We start from the raw sequence: 20,596 nt of genomic DNA, 5'->3' as shown, positions 1-20,596 counted from the left end.
ATAGTTGCGACAGATTATCTCACTCGGTATGCTGAAACAAAAGCGTTACCCCGTGGCACATCCTCTGAAGTCGCGCAGTTCTTCGTGCACCAAATCGTCCTACGGCATGGTGCCCCGTCATGCGTGATTACGGACAGAGGGACGTCATTTACAGCACGAATGATGGAGGACATTTTTAAATTGAGCAGCACAACTCATCGAAAAACGACGGCTTATCACCCGCAATCGAATGGACTGACAGAGAGGCTTAAAAGACCATAGCGGACATGCTGTCAATGTACGTTGACGTACAACACAAAACCTGGGACGAAATTCTTCCGTATATCACGTTTGCATACAATACGGCAACGCAAGAAACAACGCGATTTCCGCCTTTCCGACTCGTTTACGAACGCAACGTGCGAACCATGCTCGATGCTATGCTTCCGTGTGACCAAAGCAATGAAATCGCTCCAGACGCTGAGGAATACACTCAATACGCCGAAGAAGCTCGTCAGCTAGCTCGCATAAACACCAGTCGCCAACAAGATGAAGACGCACGACGTTACAACCTCCGCCATCGAAACGTCACCTACCACCCTGGGGACCGAGTGTGGGTATGGACCCCTTTTCGGCGACCAGGCTTATCCGAAAAACTCCTAAGCCGTTATTTTGGACCGTACAAGGCTCTTAGACGTGTCACCGATCTTACCTACGAGGTATTTCCGGACTGCGCAGCGTCTTCTCGTCGACAGCTTCGGCCCGAAACCGTGCATGTCGTTAGGCTGAAGCCGTACTTCACACAGTAGCCCTTGTGGTTCACGTGTTGCGACAAGCCGTGACATTGTGCTGCTGCTGCTGCTGTTCATGTTCTCCTGTGTTTTTATGCCTTCTGTTTTTGCGCTTGGCGCAAGCATTGGCGCAATTTCCTAATTTGCGCTGCGAGTACTGGCACTCTCCCTCCTTTGGTTCTCTGTATCTGCGTGTGTATGCCTTCATTTTTTTTTTCGTTACGAACATCGAGTCGATGCTTTCAAATGGGGGACTAATGCCACCTGATATGCTTGGGTGAGATCCGGGAGTGGAAGAAGACAAAGACGATCTGTCTGAGCTGCTGTTTGGCTAGTCGACTCAACGAACCCAATAAACCAAGTTTGTCTTAAGAAACGTGACAATAGATAGATAGATAGATAGATAGATAGATAGATAGATAGATAGATAGATAGATAGATAGATAGATAGATAGATAGACAGGCAGGCAGACGGACGGACGGACGACAGAAAGACGGACGGACAGACAGGCAGACAGACGGACGGATGGATGGACAGATGGACGGGCAGACAGACAGACAGATGGACAGATAGACACACGGACGGACAGACAGACACATGGACAGACAGACAGATAGATATATAGATGCTCAAAGTGGTTGGAGTACGCAAAGAAATTAACTTTAAAAACCATTGACAGTATAACCACCAGAGTTATTTTTAAAGACGATAGTTTTACTTGGAGACCTTCGACAGAAAAAAATTTGGTCTGTCTGTCTGTCTGTCTGTCTGTCTGTCTGTCTGTCTGTCTGTCTGTCTGTCTGTCTGTCTGTCTGTCTGTCTATTTGTCTGTTCTTCTGCCCTAACGATACCTCAAACGCCACCAAACGGCCAACCCCATACGCAACACCCGCCAATATTGTTCAAGGAGTTCATAGTTGTGCGATTGTCAATTAAAAAAGCAAATATTGCGCATATCTAAGGTGCCATAATATCACGTCTGTGTTTTGTATGTCTGCCTTTATACTAGAAGAGGCACACACAAGTAACTCTAAGGACTGTTGCGTTTATCGCGCTGCGCTGACAGTGCAACGCGATGCTCAAGAAGGTGTTTCCAACGCTTTGCTACGACGACACAGTGGCGGCACCTGCCCGTCGCTTTGAATTCTACACCTTATCACCTTCGATACTGGCGCGCATTTTTCTCCGCGTTCACGCACGCCTTCGTTATCGAAAATAACTGCCCGGATGGTGCTCGTGTCTAACGTGCCTAGATGCGCTTGTTCGCCTCCGCTACACGCTCGAGGCACTCTAACGCACTGCCTTCAGAATACCATTCACCGATTTTCTTGCGCAGAACATCAAATAAACTTTTTTTTCACTCTCTCTAGGCGCAAGACTATCGTCTTTCGATGACATTTACAATGTAACATGTAGATTCGGGCCAATTTCAAAAATGTGCCTTTTTCTTGAGAGCAAGAATTATCACAAAAGACCCAAAAACCTTTACCTCTTAGCCTGCATTCGGTTAGGATAAAAGGGAAAACAAATAACCTGCCAATGAACAATGTGACACTCGCTGCATATTACACTCGAAACGTTGTTGGAAAAGAAGTCTGACGTTGAAATGGCAGAAAAACTGTGTGAATGAAATTCGAAAGGGTATTTTCAAATTTTTTAGATAAATATTGATATTTGAAATTATGACTAAACGGTGATTTCGTTCCCGACACCGTTCACCCTAATCCGAAAAGATAGTTCGATGGAGTCACTCTCAGAACGCTTTTCTCACACGACAGCTTTCAAATGCAGCCTTCTGTCTGCCCTCTTGATCCTACTTTTTCATTCAGGAGACTGTGCTGGATCCGTTAGTGCGGGGAACAAGACACCTTTTCCTTGTCCGACCGATTTGACAGAGCGGCACAATACAGGTCCTTTCTTTGCATTGTCTCTTAGCTTTTAACATCTCAGGGTGTTGCAGTGTACATACGGCGCCGTTGAACTTCACAATAAATCAGATGGCAGCTGTCACACACTGATTTTAAACGTGGTGAGGCACCGGCAGCAACATGACGAGAGCAATTTCGCGCGTTCGTGCACCCTCTCGACACGCAGCGCCACTTGTGGCATCTGAGTGCAGTCATCAATGCGGGGCCAGCCTTTCTCGTACGGAATGCTCGCGCTGAGCACACTAGCCAGTATATTTCTAGACACTCGGTATGCTTGGACAGGCATGCATGGGCAACAACTCGACAACAGAAGGCTGCGTGGCGCTAGCGTCAATCAAACTGTTTCAGACACGCGGTGGAGCGTTCGTGTTAATGGTGCATTCAGACGACGGATCGAATCCCGATGTGGCAGGACGGACGGCGCGTCACGTGACCTCACATCAGCGATTCCCCTCGTCCGCGACTCGTCCGCGCGGCTCGCAGACGGATGAACCCAACCTGTTTCTCACATCGGGATTCTGGCGGGGGAGAGCCGGTACTTCAGCGGAATAGCTTGGGGTCGGTGGCAACCAGTACACTTTTCGTCTGCTCGCGGCATGTCCTCCATGGCTCGCGGACAGCCAACGTTACTAGATACTTTTCCAGTTGTCAAACTCCGCCGCGGCGCGTGACGCTTTTCCATTGAGCGCCGCGTGGGGGCGCGCGCGACACGATTGGCCGAAAGGCGTCCGTGGTGGTGGTAGAGGTCGGACGTGTTTTTGGAGAGCTCCGGAATGACAGCTACAGATAAGTGTTTTTGCATGTTTCCAGCTTGCCTCTGTATGTAGCGTTATGAGAACGTAAGGCGCTAGCGTAAAGCTTGATTAGGTCTAGTATGGTGTACGGTGTACGTTTTTTTTTAGTATTTTGTACTGTGTCTTTTTTTCTCCAGCCACCACGTGGCTGAGGCCTGCGCGTAGACCGACCACGTGCATGCGCAGGTGCTGTGAAGTGTAGCGTATTTATTTATTATTGTGGTTCTTTTTGGCTTAGACCAGTGTATTTTAGTACAGTTTTCTAACACGTGGGCATCGGTAAACTGAGCTAGCCATGGTCAAAAAGACCGTAAAGTGTTCAGAGTGCGGGGTAGGGTGGAAGGTGGAAATTAGTGCGGAAGAGAAAGCAGAAGATGACGCCAAGTGTAGACAGTGCGAGTTCGAGGAGAAAATGAAAAATATGATGGCGGTCCAGAGTGGGCTCACGGAGAAAATCGCAGAGCTGGAGAATGCATTGGCGAAGGAGCGAGAGAAAACGTCAGCCATGGAGGAAAGGCTCCGGGCAGCCGAGAAGGGCCTATCGAAGGTCGTGAAAGGGAACGAAGACGCAGGTGACGGCGGAAGCATTATGGCGACGACCCCCCGTGCGGGAGAGATGAGGGAAACAGGCATGACAAAGGCAGATACATTGGCCACAGGGCCCAGCTACCGGGAAGTAGTTTTGAGGGAGGGAGGGAGCAAACCAGCAGCCGTGACTCACGCTAGTCACCTAGTCAGCAGCCAGGTGCAGGTTTCAGAAGGAATGTCTGAACAGGTCATCATCGCCGGTGACTCAAATTTAGTCCGATGCGCAGCGGCAATCAAAGAAAGGGTGAAAGGCGACAAGAGAGTTGCGATAGGGACGTTCCCAGGACAAACGCTGGGGACAGTAATGAGTCAAGCGGGTGAACAACTCGCAGCTAAAGCTAACAATCGTAACCTCGTTGTAATTGCGGGAGGGTTAAATGACGTCCTGAAAAAAGAATCGTCAGGACTAGCGACGACCTTGGCGAAAGGGGTGGATGACATGCGCACCGTGTCCCCCCAGGTGCAAATTGTAGTATGCACAGTACCGGAAGTACCAGTACGCAACATCAACCTGCAAAGAGCGGTTGTCGACGCAAACAAAGAGATATGGCGAATTAGTCGAGAGAAGGGTTTCGAGGTAGTGGATTTAAACAGGGAAGTGCACAGGTGGGGTGGATTCCAAAGAGACAAGATTCATTTCGATAAGAGGCTTGGACACGAGGTGGGCTGGCGACTGGCAGGACGCGCAGTAGCTTTTTGGGGGGGCTCACGGGCCCTTCGGAGTCCGGGGTAGCTCGTAACAGGGAAAACAACCAGGAGGACGCTTTGACAGGTAGAATTGCGAAAAACCAGAAAAAAGGTAAAAGAAAAAGGAAAAAGGCGCGTGTTGCAATTAGTTACATAAACATGCAGGGTGGCAGAAAGAAGGCAAAATGGTTAGAGATTGAGGAGCAGTTAAACAAAGAACAGATAGGCGTGTATGCGGTTACAGAAACACACCTTAGAGACTTGGAAGAGCCACCACATATTAAAAATTATGTTTGGGAAGGGTGTAACAGGACCATATCGGAAAGGAAAGGTGGGGGTGTAGGAATGCTAATTCACCGCGGAGCCAAATGGGTTAGAGTGAAACAGACGTGTTCAGAGCACCTCTGGGTTCTGGGCACAGTAGGTGGAAAGGAAACGTGGCTAGGGGTAGCCTACTTGTGGACGGGTAATAACTGCAGAGAAAAGAATCAGGAGATAGTGGATTGCACGAGTGCGGATATTAAGGAATTTGGTAATGGGGCCGAAATCATCCTTCTAGGGGACATGAATGCCCACATACATGACCTTGACGGATATTCAGACACCAATGGGAAGTTATTACTAGATCTTTGCGAGCAACATAGTCTGGAGATAGTTAACACGGGGCCTAAATGTGACGGCCAGATCACATGGGAAGTCGGAAACAAGCAATCAAGTATTGATTATTGTCTCATGACTGAAGGAATTTACCACAAACTGACAGAAATGAGGATAGACGAGGAAGGCATTAACAGCTTGGGTAGTGATCATAAACGAATAACATTACAAATGGGATACGAAACTGAAAATATGAGCATGGAATCAAAGTCTGGCAGCTCGTATTTAAATGACAAACAAATAATGAATATAGCCGCAAGAGTCGAGGAATAAGTAGGCGAAATACCAGGCAAGGACTGGGAGTATAGTGAGCTGTTACATCTAATGACGAAGGAGATAGGGAAAGAGAAGAAAACTGTTTGCTGGAAAGGAAAAAGGAAGCCAAAAAGTTGGTGGAACAAGGAAATCCGGGAGGCGATCGAGAAGCGACGCGAAGCATCACGGGAGCATAGAAAGGCAAAAAAGGAGAAGCGGCCGCAGGACGAAGTCAAAAAAATATGGGAAATATATTTAGAGAAAAAATCCCTTGTACAGAAATTGGTAGAGGCAAAAATTAAAGGTGAAAGTGAACGCTAGATGACAGAGATACACGAAAAAAAGGAGGCCGCGCCTAGGATTTTTTGGAGCCACATAAAGGCGCTAGGTAGGAAGTCTGTCACAACGCAACAACATATTCTAGATGAAGGAGGAAATCAATTGGAAGGGTACGAAGCGCTAGGTTACATCCAAAAGGTAACAGCCGATTCGTTTCAAAAGAGCGTCCAGGGGATCTCCCCGGTGAGTAAAAGTGTGGCGGAGAAAGCAACAGAGGAAGAGCTAGTACTTGATAATTTCAACTGGAAAAAGGCCGAAGGAAAAATTCCAAAGCGCACTGCCGCGGGTTTAGATGGGATTCCCGTTAGCCTCATTAACGAACTAGGACATAACACTAAAGAAGCATTGTTAAAAGCAGTAGACAAAAGCTTAAAGGACGGACAAATACCGGACAGTTGGCGACAAAGTAGAATGAACTTAATCTATAAAGGCAAGGGAGAAAAGGACAAGATTCGCTCGTATAGACCACTAACCATTACATCGGTACTATACAGGTTGGCGATGCAAGCAGTAAAAATGAAAATAGAAACATGGGCCGAACATAACGATATTTTGGGAGAACTTCAGAACGGATTTCGAGTCGACAGGCGGTTAGACGATAACCTGTTTGTTCTCACTCAGTGTATAGAAATATCTAAAATAGAGAATAGGCCCTTGTACGTGGCTTTTCTAGACATCACTGGGGCATACGACAACGTTAATCAGGAAATTTTGTGGGATATATTGAAAGGAATGGGCATGGGCGACGACTGTATACAGCTTTTGAGGGAGATATACCGAGAAAATACAGTTTGCATAGAGTGGGAAGGAATGCGTAGCAAGGAGAACGTTGAGGTTAGCAGGGGTCTGAGACAGGGATGTCCTTTGTCCCCGCTGTTATTCATGCTGTACATGGTGAGTATGGAAAAAGCGCTAGAAGGTAGCAACATTGGTTTTAATCTGTCACACAAACAGGGCGGCATGATGATTGAGCAGAAGCTTCCAGGTTTATTTTATGCGGACGATATCGTCTTATTTGCGGACAGTCGAGATGATATACAGCAGCTGGCGAATATATGCGGAAGGGAAGGTGAAGCTCTTGGACTAGGATTCAGTGTAACGAAGTGTGGATTGATGGTATTCAATGATCCCTGTGATCAGACGGTGTCCATACAAGGCCAAGAAATACCGAGGGTAAGTGAATACAAGTACCTTGGAGTATGGGTAAATGAGAGTGATAGATACATGGAGGTACAGGAAAAAGCCTCGGCAGCAAAAGGAAAGAGGAATGCGGCAATAATGAAGCACAGAGCGTTGTGGGGATACAATAGGTATGAGGTGCTTCGAGGTCTGTGGAAGGGTGTAATGGTTCCAGGGCTTACTTTTGGGAACTCAGTGGTGTGCATGAGGGCAGAGGTGCAATCGGGAATGGATGTAAATCAAAGGACTGTGGGACGCCTCGCGTTGGGTGCTCACGGGAAGACGACAAGCGAGGCTGTAAAGGGCGATATGGGGTGGGCAGGTTTTGAGGCGAGGGAAGCGCAGAGCAAAATAAGGTTCGAAGAAAGGCTAAGAAATATGAAGGAGAGTAGATGGGCAGAGAAGGTGTTCCGTTATTTGTATAGGAAGAGCGTGGACACACAGTGGAGAAAAAGAACTAGAAGACTCACTAGTAAATATACGGCTGGTATTGTGAGCCATATGTCAACAAAGAGCGTTAAGGGAAAAGTCAGGGAGGCGGAGAGGATTTCCTGGATGGCAGCTATGGAGAAAAAACCGGCTTTGAGTAACTACCGAAAGGGCAAAAATGAAATAAGGAGGGAGGCATTTTACGATAATTCAAGGGGAAGCGCTTTACTGTTTGAAGCGAGATCGGGTTGCCTTAGAACGCGTAGTTATAAAGCAAGATTCAGTAAAGAAGAAGAACAATGCACATGCTGCGGGAAAGATAAGGAAACGGCGGAGCATGTTCTGATTGAATGTGGAGATATCCACCCAGGTGTACGTTTGGGCACGAGCCTACAGGAAGCCTTGGGTTTTAGGGACAACAATGGAAAGCTGAACACACCCGCGATTGAAATAAGTAAGAGACGGTTAGAGTATTGGTGGCAGAAAATTAGAGAGAAAGGACAAAAATAAATATTGGAAAAATAAAATATGGACAGTGTGCCGTAAATGGCAGAGAACTTAAGCTGAAAATTTACCTTTTTTTCCATTAAGATAGAATTTATCGAAGTAGAGGCATTAGGCCAACATAAAAAAAGAAAAAAGGTTTTTTTTTTTGTCGAGCCTGGTGGCATACTTGTCACCACCCCGTTATAAAGGGGACGCTCATAGCATCCATCCATCCATCCATCCCGGTTCGGTGAGAGGTGCAACCGCGAAGGAACCGGCCTGCGAGCGCAGAAGGCGACCGCATCGTTCTGCTCGAGTTGTTGTGCGCGTTTGCTTTTGTTTCCCGTGTATAGACGTAAAATGTCGATGACTGCTGTGACTGTGTAGTGAGAAGCAGTGCCCCGTTGTTTTGTGACCGGCTGCAAAAGCGGCTACGACTCTGCGAAGAGCGCAGCTGAGAAGAGACACTTTTTCAAACCGTTCAATGAAACTTCGAGGCTTCAAGAATGGCAACACGCGATCCCAAGGAGTGACAGGGAGCTCACGAGCTCTTGTGTTGTGTGCGACCTTCACTTTCAGGAAGCAGACCTTGTGAAAAACTTCGTGCACAACATCCGCGGTGACGTCGTCGTCATACCGCGAGACAAGTGGAGCCTCAAAGATGATGCCGTACCCCGCTTGTTTCCCAACTGTCCGAAATATCTTTCGAAGCCTTTGCGGAAACGCAAAGCTCCTGCGGTGAGGTCACCCCTCCAACCGAAGCGTCGGAATGTTCAGGACGATGCCGAACAAGAAAACACAGCGCCGAACACCTTCGACTATGGGGAGAGAGACGGCTCTGTGTCAGGCAGCGTCACACTCGATAGTACCCAGTCCTTGTTCGAGGAGCTATCGACAATGGCGCAAGAGGGACGGCGGCTGCAAGGCTGGTCGACTGAACTCGTTGATTCTGTTGTCTTCCAAGGACGCCCACCAAAAAGAGAAAGTCCGCCTGCATGACATAGTGGAAGCCAAAATGATGAAAATTACAACTGCTTCTGCTGACACATCTGAGCTAGGGCCAAGCGACCACGCCTATTTCAAGGGTGAGGTGGAGGACAGTGTTGTGTACTACCTGTGTGGCTATGTCATACACAAGTTCACCAAGCATGCAACATGCCATCTCTGCATAGAGGACATCAGCTCCGCCACACCTGTGCTTGCTTCTGACAGCTACCTAACCGACTACAGGAGCTTCAAGCAAGGCAGCTTAAAGCATCCAACACAGAAGATGTTGACGTTTTTTAAAATAGTCAGCAAAGTAGTTTCAGCTTGTCTGGACAAGGAGGATCGCTGCGGGGACATATTTTGGAAAGTGTTGGAAGAGTTGGAGAAGCACCACCTTTCTCGACTCGGCTGTGACCAGCACAATTCAGCATTCACGTGCCAACTGCTGAACTTTTTTATCATCACCCGCATGCATTTCTTCTCGCCGGATGCTAACCGCCGCCTCGGAAGCAGCCAAAAAGTGGCAATAGCGAACAAAAAGGCCCGCCTGCTGTGAGCAATCACGCAGCAGCCGAATAAGGTTCTTTGAATGTGTGTACGTTTGTGTTTTAAGTGTGTGCTGGCGCGTTACTTTGGCTCTTTGGATATGTGAAGCACTCCTGCTTGTGCGTAAAATAAATGTTTGTCAGGGCGTGCATACATTTCGTCGGCGTCCGCTGCTGAGCTAGGAGCCGGGCTGCTGCAAAGGTGAGTACGAGCGCTTTGAGTTGTCGTTTTTCTCTTGTCCTCGCCGGTAGTTCGCGCTTTCAAGAAGCAACTTGTTATACCAACTGCCACAAGCAACCACGCGTGCGAGTGGGCGTGATAGTGTGCGAAAATAATCTAGCTGTTACGAACCAACGTGCTGACGCACGTTCGCGATACGCGGTGCTTTCTTTATCGAAAGTTCGCGAGCAATACAAGCCGCCCAGTCTGCTTTTCCCGGTTTTCTGTATAATAGCAGGCAACTTGCCTCAAATAGAAGGAAAATGTTAGCCGAAAAAGCATGCAGAACCTATGAACAGCACCCGCTACTGCGCTGAACTGCAGGGGAAAGTTGCCTGTTCAGCGGCGCGCCGACGCGCTCGATCGGGCCGACCTAGGGTCCCTCGATGCGCGCGCCCTCTTGCAGGGTGGAGACAACAGCGTCGTCTGCTACGGCGTCCGCCATTAGGATGCCCTCTCCGCAGGCCACCTATAGTTACGATAGGGCAGCCAACGGGCGTCGCGCGGCTGCATGCAGAGTTCATTGTGTCAAAACGAGTGGTACTCAAACAACATGACAAAAATACAAAGTTTTCGCATCGGGAGTGTCAAGGTCTCAGATTTCTATTCTCTAATCTTTATTTTTAAAGCGACATTAGCAGCTGGAGTTGTTCGCAGCAGAATACTACCGTCCACGCCAGCCACGTTAACATCTTCAGTTAGCATCTTCTTGGGCTAGTTGGTAACTATTTATACTGGTTAAAGATGCGAAACACACGCACGCGAGTCCCATAACCTTTCATTGTGTCTGTGTGTTTTGTGCCTTTAACAAAAGTGTAAAAACAGTTTGCCTGCCGGTCAAAAAAAGAATTAAAAAAAACAACGTGCTGTCACGAGAAAAGAGAAAAACTGTGATTGCACACCATATTTTCAGATCTAGTTTTCGAATTATTCATCAGCTACTCCATTTACGGACCGCTCCCTGCAACGCACAGTATTCTGAATTTTGTTTTCATCTTTTTTACCTTACTGTAAATAGCAGATGGGCAAAAAAATTGTTCAATACATATACTATTTGGGGCTCTACATACGGCTTTTATGGCATTAAATCATGACTCGCACTCAGACACTGACTATCAAACCAGGTTTAGCGTGTTTTCCGCTGGAATATATTATAAATTAGTAACTGTAATAAAGCGTTCGTCGATATCGTTAAAATGAAGCGACCACACGGCTTCTCAACAATAAGAAAGCAAATTGCGTTCAATATACGGCAATTTCTGATGCCATAGCTTGTTTATTTCATCGATAACTTTAATATATTTCAAAAACAAGTGCTACAACTCACTGCAAGTTAACCGCAGCGCATGTCTTGCTTCCACTCCCACTGGTTCTCGCTGTTTCGAGCTGGCGCAGGTGAATGCGAAGCCTTACTCGTGCATAACTGGATATCAACATTTTTTCCAGAGAACCCTTGTGTTGCTGGCATGCCTGCACATTGCACTTGGTCCTCTTGATTAAATATTCAGTTACAGCTTTGAGAGGGGACTTCAGGATGAACAGGTTGTCTGTCCAGGATGTGATCCCTTTAAAGTGTTCTTCACAAGATATGAGCGAGCTCATAACCTCACCGCTCGGATAACACAAGTTCTCACCATCCTGAACATACTCCTTTAGTGCAGTTAAATATGCGTGTTCATGGCTCGCCGAGCCTTGCATTGCAGCCCTGCACTGCTTGCAGTCCGTTTTCTTCAATATTCTTTTCACAAGGAATCCACCTATATGGTGTAAAATGCTGCACTCTATTGAAGTCAACGCTTCAATGAAAAGAATTTCCCCATCATCAATTTCCTCTTCATCATCTCCTCGACACTCTCTTTTCCCTTGGGAAATCATGTCAACCAGGTACTCAGAGTCGTCATTCTCATAACTAGAGTTCGCTGGCGTGTGCAAAAACTGGCTGACGCACACAAGCTTTAAAGCGCATTTCATGTCGTACGCGTTAGGGACGGGTTTCCTTTGGCGCACGACAGAAAAAAGATTCTCCAGGCAGTCCTGAAGTAGTCTCCCAGTGAGCAAGAACTTGTAGCCATCCGATTTCAGTAAAATATTTTGCAAACGAAGGACCACTGTCGTTGCAACCATGAGACCAGCCTGTGAGGGCTTCCACTGGGATGTACTTCCCATCTGCATGCCTTGTATTGTCTCCAATGTCAAGCGCAACGTTTCCAGGGCCTCGTGGTACTTTGCCATGTCTCGACAACTAAGTGCGACAGACGGATGTCGCGAGCACATCAGCTTGTACCATTTTGCGATCAGGTCCAGGAACCATGCAGTAGTTTCAGCTTCTGGTTCGAGCACTTTCATTCTAATTAGGCAACGAATGGCAGCTGGGGATTCCTTGAAAAACTGCACCGCTATGCCGACTTTCATTTTCGTGTAATGGCCTTTGCTGATGTGTACTTCTGAAAGTTTGGGTGCAATTTTCAGCTCTTTATCGGAGTCATACTCTACGACAGCACACACATGCTCCAGTTTGACTTTGTTTGAGGGTAAGCCATGGTGACAGACAGTTGCGTCACTCAGTGTAAAATCAACAGAGTTCAAAAGCTGGCCTCGAATATTTTTTATCACGTGCGCGGCATCTGCAGTGAAGAAGAGTTCCTTTCCCTCAAGCACAGGATGAGGGATTGCGCACACCGTGTTTGAGTTCCTATGGCTAGAAAAACCAAACTCGCGCCACATCGCTCTGTTGGAGGCTCCCATGTCAGAGGTCACCACAAGCACTCTCAGGGAAATATCTGCGCAGAGCTGCACGATTTCCAGCACAAAATTCTTGAGCAGACAGCCGTCGACCGAGCTTCCAGTGAAATGATACGCAATGACCTGTTTCCATCTTGAGTTCAATCCTCCGACCATAAACACCAAGCAATGACAGGCGGGTTCATCTGGTTCCGCTGGGAGTGTCTTTCCTCCAAACACGACGTCTTCAGCACGGTCGAGCTCATACCCGCGGGCAATTTCCATTTCGTCGAGATAAAGCACACAATCTCTTTCAACGTCTTCCAAGCCCTCTGCTTTTGCTCTGAGCAACTCAGTAACTTCCGTTAAAATCCCAGGCAGGAACTTGAGCCCTTGAAGACGACGGACAAGAGTTCTGTTGGAAGGCAGTGGATACCCAAGTTTTCTAAGGGTTTCATAGCCTGTTGTTCCACTTGCGAATTTTATCTGAAGGGCTTGTTTAATTGTTTTTGATGACCAGGTAGTACCTTGGTTGCTGTTTCGTGATAAGGCTCGCATTTGGTCTTCATTTAGGAACTTCAGTTTTTTTCGTAAAATCCCACTGGCATATTCCAACTTCTGAAGCTTCTTTTTAATTGAATTAGTTTTAGCACTTGCTTTGCTATGATCTTCACGGAGTTTCGCGTACTTTGCCTTCATGTCCTGTAGCTGTTTATTCACTTCAGCACACGACCTGTTACTGCACTTCTCTTCCGACAATTCAACATGGGTTGCGGAAAGTGGGCATGCAACTAGCTGAGAATCATCTGTTGTAGGAACTTCAGTTTCTGCCGTGGCACTTGGGCTAGGTAAGTTGCTCATCTGATCACGAGGCATCTCCGTGCCATCACTCGGTAGTGGCTGCAATTCTTGATTTGCTGTTTGTTGCATACCAGCTATGTCGTTGACATGTTGTTCTTGAATTTCTGTCGCTGAGGTATCAGAAGCATGGGGTTGACTGTGCAGAGAACAACTTTCTTCTGCGGCCGCAGGCGTCCCTTGTGGTAAAAACCTTTCTTTTGGTGGCTTCCTGTGCTTAGGCATCGCTAAAAAAAACACACATATGTTGCATATCAGCTGGCAGATTCTTTTATCATTATGAACGAACATGCTCTGAGCGTCGCTACGCATAGAAATAAAAATAAACAAAGTGCGAAGTTGTCATTATCCTGCTTCTGGATGGCAGGTGCGGTTAATTCACCTCTCGATAAAAATGGAGGAAACGAGCGATTTCATTGACCGAAGGTATTAAGAGCGTTTTTTTGTAATGTGCGTTTTTTTTCTGTTTTTAAAGAAACACCTGGTTAGACCCTCCATGTGACTCTTAAGAAGGCCGGCAATAACAGTGCTAAACGTGGAACTGACTAAGATTGGAACAAGGAACAAAATTAGGAAGCAAACTCGCAAACTTCCGTTAACGCGAAAATAAGTGGATTCCTACCTCTGAACGAAAACATTGTTGGCAGAGCATTCGGCTTCAATTTTTTCCAGCCGTCCGCGCGGTTCTGCTCAAATGCGGTTTCTTCGAAATGTCCCTGCAGCGCGGAAACACGCGATGATCAGGTCTCAAAGATCTTCACAAAAACCTTCTAAGCAGACCACAACAGCCAACACTTTCAGGGACATGCGTAAAGAGTGATAAGGGAATTTTAGGGGCTGTTGTAGTTGGAGTTAATAATAAAGAAGGGAAAATTGTCAATTTCTTTCTGAAAAAACAGGGACAGTGAGAAAATATTCTTTGATAATGAACTGACGGGATGCGTGCTTTCAATGTGATGTTACAAAAACAAATTGTTGAAGGCGCCGGTAGCAACAAGCGACAACGTAGGCGCACATCTCTGCGCAATTGCAGCTTGTGTACAACAAGCGATCAAGAACAACGCATTTTGTGCTATCCAAAATGAACAATACGCATGTACATAGCATGCAAATGAACGAGTATTGCACCCGGTGCACTGGTGATAGCGATTAAGCCCGATCGGGGTCAGATTTCTGAACAGTCATTGGCGTCCTTCTGCACCAAAAGCCTTTCACATGAGTAACCAACAAGCCCACGTTGCAACCCTCATCGACTACAGTCCTTCTGCAGCTTGCGTATAAGGGAGTCAATCACATCAGGCTCGATCGCGATCAAAAATGCTGAAATGGCATAACTTACGCTGCACAAACACGAACGGTCCGTGGGTTGCCACTTGTCGCGCTTGATCTTTACCAGCCACAGGAGTCGCCTTTTCGGATCTTTCGGAAATCTGAACATCCTATAGCCATTTCGCGAGTGGTTTGTGCACTGTGGCACGCAACACCCGGGCATTTTGCCCGAGAAAACGCTATAAAACGCCGCGCACCTGTCTCACACAAACCAGACGCGACGGGGCTAGCACACTCTAGCGAGGCGGGGGGGGAGCCGAATGGCGGCCGCCGATCGGAAGGCGGCATTCACCCCCTCACAGAATGACTCCACCCTCCAAGGCGGCGGAGGGGAGAGCGCGCATCGAGGAACCCTAGGCCGACCGTGGCGCGAGCGCCCCTGGCGGCAGTAAACAGAGAGGGGTCAAGTTTGTGCGGCGGTCCAGGCGGAGTTTGACAACTGGAAAAGTATCTAGTAACGTTGCGGACAGCTGCATGACTGGTCGGCATCATCTACGCTTGAGCATTGTTTACTTAGTTTCCGGAGACTTGGTTCTCAGGTGATTAAATATGCAGAAATTACTTTTGGTGGTTCGGGAAATGTCGCCGCCGTCGCTTAACACGCGAGATTCTTAGCCGTCATGGTGGTGAAATATTCCGACTTCTGCAACCGGCGACGTGCCGCTTCTAAAAAAAAAAGGCGGGAGACACGTTTAGAAGTTCTACAAGTGGGGAATAATGTAGTTGAAAGAATATCCTGCTAGCAACTCCCTTTTCTCCTGAAAGAATAACACTACTCGTTCATTTGTCACAACACGACAGACATCGCAGCCAAACTTCGCTTCTTGCGGGCATCCATGTTGAATACTCTCAAACCGGTCTGCTGCCAGCGGGCGCAGGTGAGCCCCGAATCTGCTGTCGAGGGTAATCCGGCTGTTTTCCCCTAGGACACCGTCCATCGTGTGGATGCGCCTGCAGGCGGACCATCCGCAGATTAGCTGTCCGCGTCCAGGACAAATCCGGATTCGGTCCGTCGTCTGAATGCACCATAAACGACTGTACGGCGCAAAAAGACAACTCGGATGGCGAAGCACACAAGGCCAGCGCCTGCTTATTTCTCTCTCTCTCCCTCAGCAAGGATGACTAGAGCACTGCACGGGCCCGCCCTGGGCTTGTAACGACAGGCACGGGCTGGGCTCGAGCTAGATTTGGTCGTGCACGCGGGGCCCGGACCTCGACTTAGAATTACGGGCCCGGGCTGGGCTTGGTAAAACGGGCCCGGGCCAAAAAATCAGGCCCGTGCAGTTCTCGAAGGATGAGTTTTTAGAGCTGTATAAGCGCACAAACAGTTCAATATCGTCATATATTACAATTGAAAATATTCATTATGCTCATATAAATCTCAAATTATCTCCTCCCAGCTGCTATCAGCAGCTGCTACCACTGCGATCGGTGGGTACCCTTCTTGGATTACCTTCGGAATGAGGCACTAATCGGGTTTTTTAAAAATCGCCAGGCCTGCATGCGCTGAACTCGCAGCACTGTCACAGCGAAAACTAGAAGAGCGGCCTTAAGAGCCTTTTTTTTAAACTCTTAGGATATCTCGTAGCTGCTGCTAGCACACTTGCAGCCAGGGGGTGGCACACAGGGCCGCGATTTTACAACGGCGAGCGGACTTCGGACTCCTGAGACCGTGTGCATCTTTCCCATCTTCTCCTTGCTTCTGGGTGTCGCTGCCCCTGCGCCACGCTCGCTCCTTCCCCCTCTCTATCTCTATACATTAATCCTATTCCTTTTACGCGAAAAAGCTCCTGTCGCAGAAAACCCGCCGCCGGCGTCGGCCCCGTTGGTTGTGAGCGAAAAATTGTCTGTGCGTCTGTGACCGAAAAATCAAGTTACCGAGATAGTCGCGGGAGGCCACTAGTTGTCCACACGTGCGCGTGCGTTCACACTGAAAAGCCGCGCATTCGAAGAAAAAAAAAGTGCTCATGGTCACGAGGCGCGGTAGTTTCTTTGCCCTGCCACCCCTCCCTGCCTAGCTTCCAGCGCTTTCGTCAGGATGAGAGAAGAGATAATGCAATTTCAGCATGCGACAAACCTTTGTAACTCCACTCGCACTGGACGGATTCTTAAACGTTTAGTGGCGTTGAATTTGTGAGGCAATAAGAACTTCTAGTGAATTCATTCCATGGTTACTTGAAAAAGTGTTCCAGGGCCCCTTTAACGCATTTTGTTCGACAGGTGTCACGACGAAAACGAGCCCATTCGGCGATAATAGCTCGCGCAGTTCTAATCTACTGTGCGCGTGTTTGTGTGCGTGCGTGTGTATGTAACAAAACATGAATAATTGTATGCTCTTAGCGGTTGAAGAGTGCACTAGGGGCCGCATTTTGCTATCGTGTTCAACTTTTAAAAGCGAAGCTTAAGGGTCCCCCGAATTTTTAATTTCCTCCTTACCCCCATCTCTCGTGAACTACTGTTGAGGACGAGTCTTTCTTTTCTCATAAAATTTATCCGGGTAACTTGGATCTGGGAAAGGTTTCGCCCCGCTTGTTCCTTTTACTTGCCAATGTTCCAAAATTGGAACATATGAAACTCCATTTTTAATTTTCTATCCATATAGCACGCTTAAATTTTCGATTTCGCATACTCACTGATGCTTAGAGAAAACATAAGAATTTAAATTTTTATATAAATCCTTGTAGAATTTTTAGTTAAATATTTAAAAAGAGGCATATTTTGCGCTCCTTTCCCACCAGACGCTTGTCGCATTATTTTGCAAGAAGAAGTAACGTAGCAGTGAGCAAAGTAAAATTAGAATATAGGGCTATATTGTGGCATCACGTGGCCAAATAACAATAAATAGCAAAGGCACTCTAGTTGCCAGGTTCGAGAGTTTTATGCGAATGTTCCTTTTTTGGAGCATTGGCATTTTACAGTGTCAAAAAAAGCATGGGCGTGCGCTAGCGTTTCGCTTTATTTTTTGTCTTGTTGAAGATGAAGATGACAATATTACTTTGTGGGTGTGTGCCAGTATTACAAGGATCATCATATTATTATCAGGAGCACGTGAATGAAAATGACTTTTCTGAAGTTCCATCCGATGATGTATGTGGGTACGTTGAAGTTGTGCGATGCAGCGATTAACATATGCGATGCAGTGATGAAGATGTTGATTTGCCGACCAGTTCGAGCTCTGAGCCATGACGAAAGCGACCAGCGTCGAGACAAATGACTGCTGCAAAAGCACGGAAATCTTCAACAAAGACTGTAAAAACAAAAACCCCAAAGCGCACTCATACACCAATATGGGGTGACTATGTTAAGTTTGATAAAAAGATTCCCAGCGACAATTCCCCGTTATTGCTAGAGGAATTTTCAGACCTTGGGAATATGAGCCCTTTTATGGTATTGTGCAAAATTATTTCTCCAGAATATATTGATTCACTGGCTGAATTGACAGCAAAATATGCACTCCAAAAGGGCGAGGAGGTGGACGTCACTGAAGAACACATCGGTCAGTTTTTCGGTCTCGTACTTTTTAGTGACTACCACTCTGTTCTGTCAGAAGACTCGTACTTGAGCACTGCAGAAGACCTTTTCGTGTCGATAGTCACGACAGTGATGTTCCAAAATAGGTTCCGGCAGCTCAAAGGCTCTCATGTGGTTGACAACACTCAGTTTCAAGCAGGCAAGGTGGGCAGGATTCAGCCGTTTTATGGTCAAATCTCCGAATGTCCGAGTCCACCAATTTGGAGTGGTGGAAACCACTCCAAATCTAAGAACCTGGACATCGATGAGTCAATGGTGCCCTATTATGACCACCACTTGTGCAAAATGTTTATCCGCGATAAACCAATTCGATTTGGTTGCAAGGTTTGGGTGATGTACTCATCAAAGGGGTACCCCTACGCAATAAATATATATTGCGAAAAAAAAATGGGAAGGATGACAGGACCCCTCTCGGGCTCAGGGTAGTTAGCAACATGGTGTCGGTCCTCCAAGCCCTTGAAAGCTCGAAATCTATTTGGAAAACCTCTTCACTTCGCACGACCTCTTGACGAAACTCACTGACCAGGGTATTCGAGCGACAGGGACTGCGCGAGGTACAAGAGCTGGTGGTTGTCCACAGAAGAGCCTCCAAGACGTCGGAAAAAAAGAGGACCTTTCTACTACAAGGGCGATGGGGTGGTCTACACATCCAGGTGGAAAGATAATGCTGTTCGCAGTTTCTTTGAACCGCCTCAGCCACGAGCCTGTTAGAAGTGCGCAACGCTTCACACGACGCTCGAACAAGAAAGTGGAAATTCCTCAACCTCATTTGATCAAGAAATACAATGAAGGCATGGGGGGAGTAGATGTGATGGACCGGCTTCTCGGAGCTATCGACCAAAACTACGAAGCAAGAAATGGTGTTGGGACCTTTTCAGCACTGGTCTCAACAAGTCTGTCGTCGCAGGATGCTCTGCTCCTCCACTGCAAACTTCACAAGGCAACCGATGCCATCACGACACATATTGCACTTTGACGGGATGTCACCATGTCATTACTGCAGCTTAATCAGAAACTAACTTGGGTTCATCTGAGACGTGAGTACAGGAAAACTGATGGTCACTACATCATCTCAGCTTCTTAGGGTAGAAGCGCTGAATGCAAGAAGAATACAACAAATCAGCATGCCAACAGGACAAGAAACGGCTGCACAAGAACTGCTATGCTGCGTACCATGCCTTGTGAATTGTTCACTGTCGATAGTACAGCCACCATTTTTTTGCAAATTTGTTATTATTGATTATATTTGTAGACACTTTGTTTCACGCTAAATATTATTCTTCACTTATCGTGAGTAAGAAAATCCGATAGCGACATCAATAAAAGCTGTTCTTGACAAACTTTGTGTATTGCATATGAAAGACGCCAATGTTCCGAAAATGGAACACGTAAAAAAATCGCTTCATCATCATGAATGTGGCAGCGCTTGCTCATAGCTGTCGACGACCTGGCAGCCAATTTGCCGCTTCGGGCGTCCCAGTATTCAGCTGTGGAGATGGTGAATATTTCGTGGGTGGCGGTGACGGCTACATGTTCGCGAAACTATTTTCGCGAAGCCGACTTCGTCGATCGTCGGGCCCGATGCCGATCCTGAAGCTTCCGAACAGGACCACTGCGGCGGCGATTTGTGGCGGCGCGCTGTCGACTCCGACCTGGGAGAGCGGATAGGACATCTGTTGCGATGATTTAATTACGGCCGATGATGATGACGACACTGCGGAACCGTGCACGGATTGGGTCATTGTGAATGAAGTACGAGGCGAGAGCGATTTGGAGGAATCGGATTGCGAGAACGACGAAGCTTTGGAGCCTCATGCAGTTTATGCCACGGGCCTCGGCGAACGAGCAGCCTGCCGTTTTAAATGAACTCGAGACCGCCCTTATCGTTTCTGCTCTTCGAAACACGTGCATTACGGACTTTTTGGGGCAGAAAAAGTTTCTGTTTTCACTCGTAACTTTTTTTAAAAGCTTTGTTTCATTTACTACGAACTTCGGGATACAGCGAACAGATGCCGCGTCACGCTCAGGTTCGTTATAAGCAGGCTCGACTGTATGTGCAAGGTACTAAGTGCTGCATCACTGGCGTCTAATTTTAGTTGAGGTGAAATGGTAGGGGCTCATGTACAGTGCAGTTTCAGTGCACATTAAAAAATCCCAGGTGCTCTATATTTACACAGTCTTGCGCTACAGTGTGCCTCATAATCATGGCATGGTTTTGTATGAAATTACAAATATTATTATTATTATAATGCATTGTTCTCGTGCTAGATTTTGAACAGCTGGAGCATATGC

General features: G+C 47.2%; 2 protein-coding genes across 14 annotated transcripts in view; one reads left to right on the top strand and one right to left on the bottom strand.

The window, feature by feature from the left end:
• The window catches only part of LOC119187395 (uncharacterized), a 90,382-nt gene that overhangs the window by 41,356 nt on the left and 28,430 nt on the right, over positions 1-20,596 (top strand). The gene's annotated exons all lie outside the window — the stretch shown is intronic.
• On the bottom strand, positions 11,102-15,597 carry LOC142775965 (uncharacterized). 2 transcript variants are annotated; one of them, XM_075878605.1, is made up of 2 exons: positions 14,784-15,597; positions 11,102-14,160 (listed from the first exon to the last, which is right to left on the bottom strand). In XM_075878605.1, the coding sequence occupies exon 2, from the start codon at positions 13,754-13,756 to the stop codon at positions 11,189-11,191; it is 2,568 nt and encodes an 855-aa protein (XP_075734720.1). In that variant the 5' UTR covers positions 13,757-14,160; positions 14,784-15,597; the 3' UTR covers positions 11,102-11,188. The 2 variants fall into 2 exon arrangements, with proteins under 2 accessions (XP_075734720.1, XP_075734721.1); XM_075878606.1 differs by having other exon boundaries at positions 11,102-13,671.

Source organism: Rhipicephalus microplus, chromosome X (genome assembly GCF_043290135.1).
Source record: "Rhipicephalus microplus isolate Deutch F79 chromosome X, USDA_Rmic, whole genome shotgun sequence".
Classification (NCBI taxonomy): domain Eukaryota; kingdom Metazoa; phylum Arthropoda; class Arachnida; order Ixodida; family Ixodidae; genus Rhipicephalus; species Rhipicephalus microplus.
This window is presented reverse-complemented; position numbering and strand designations above follow the sequence as displayed.

Coding starts and splice junctions, on each gene's coding strand:
- LOC142775965 (XM_075878605.1), bottom strand. CDS start 13,756: ATGCGTAGCGACGCTCAGAGCATGTTCGTTCATAATGATAAAAGAATC.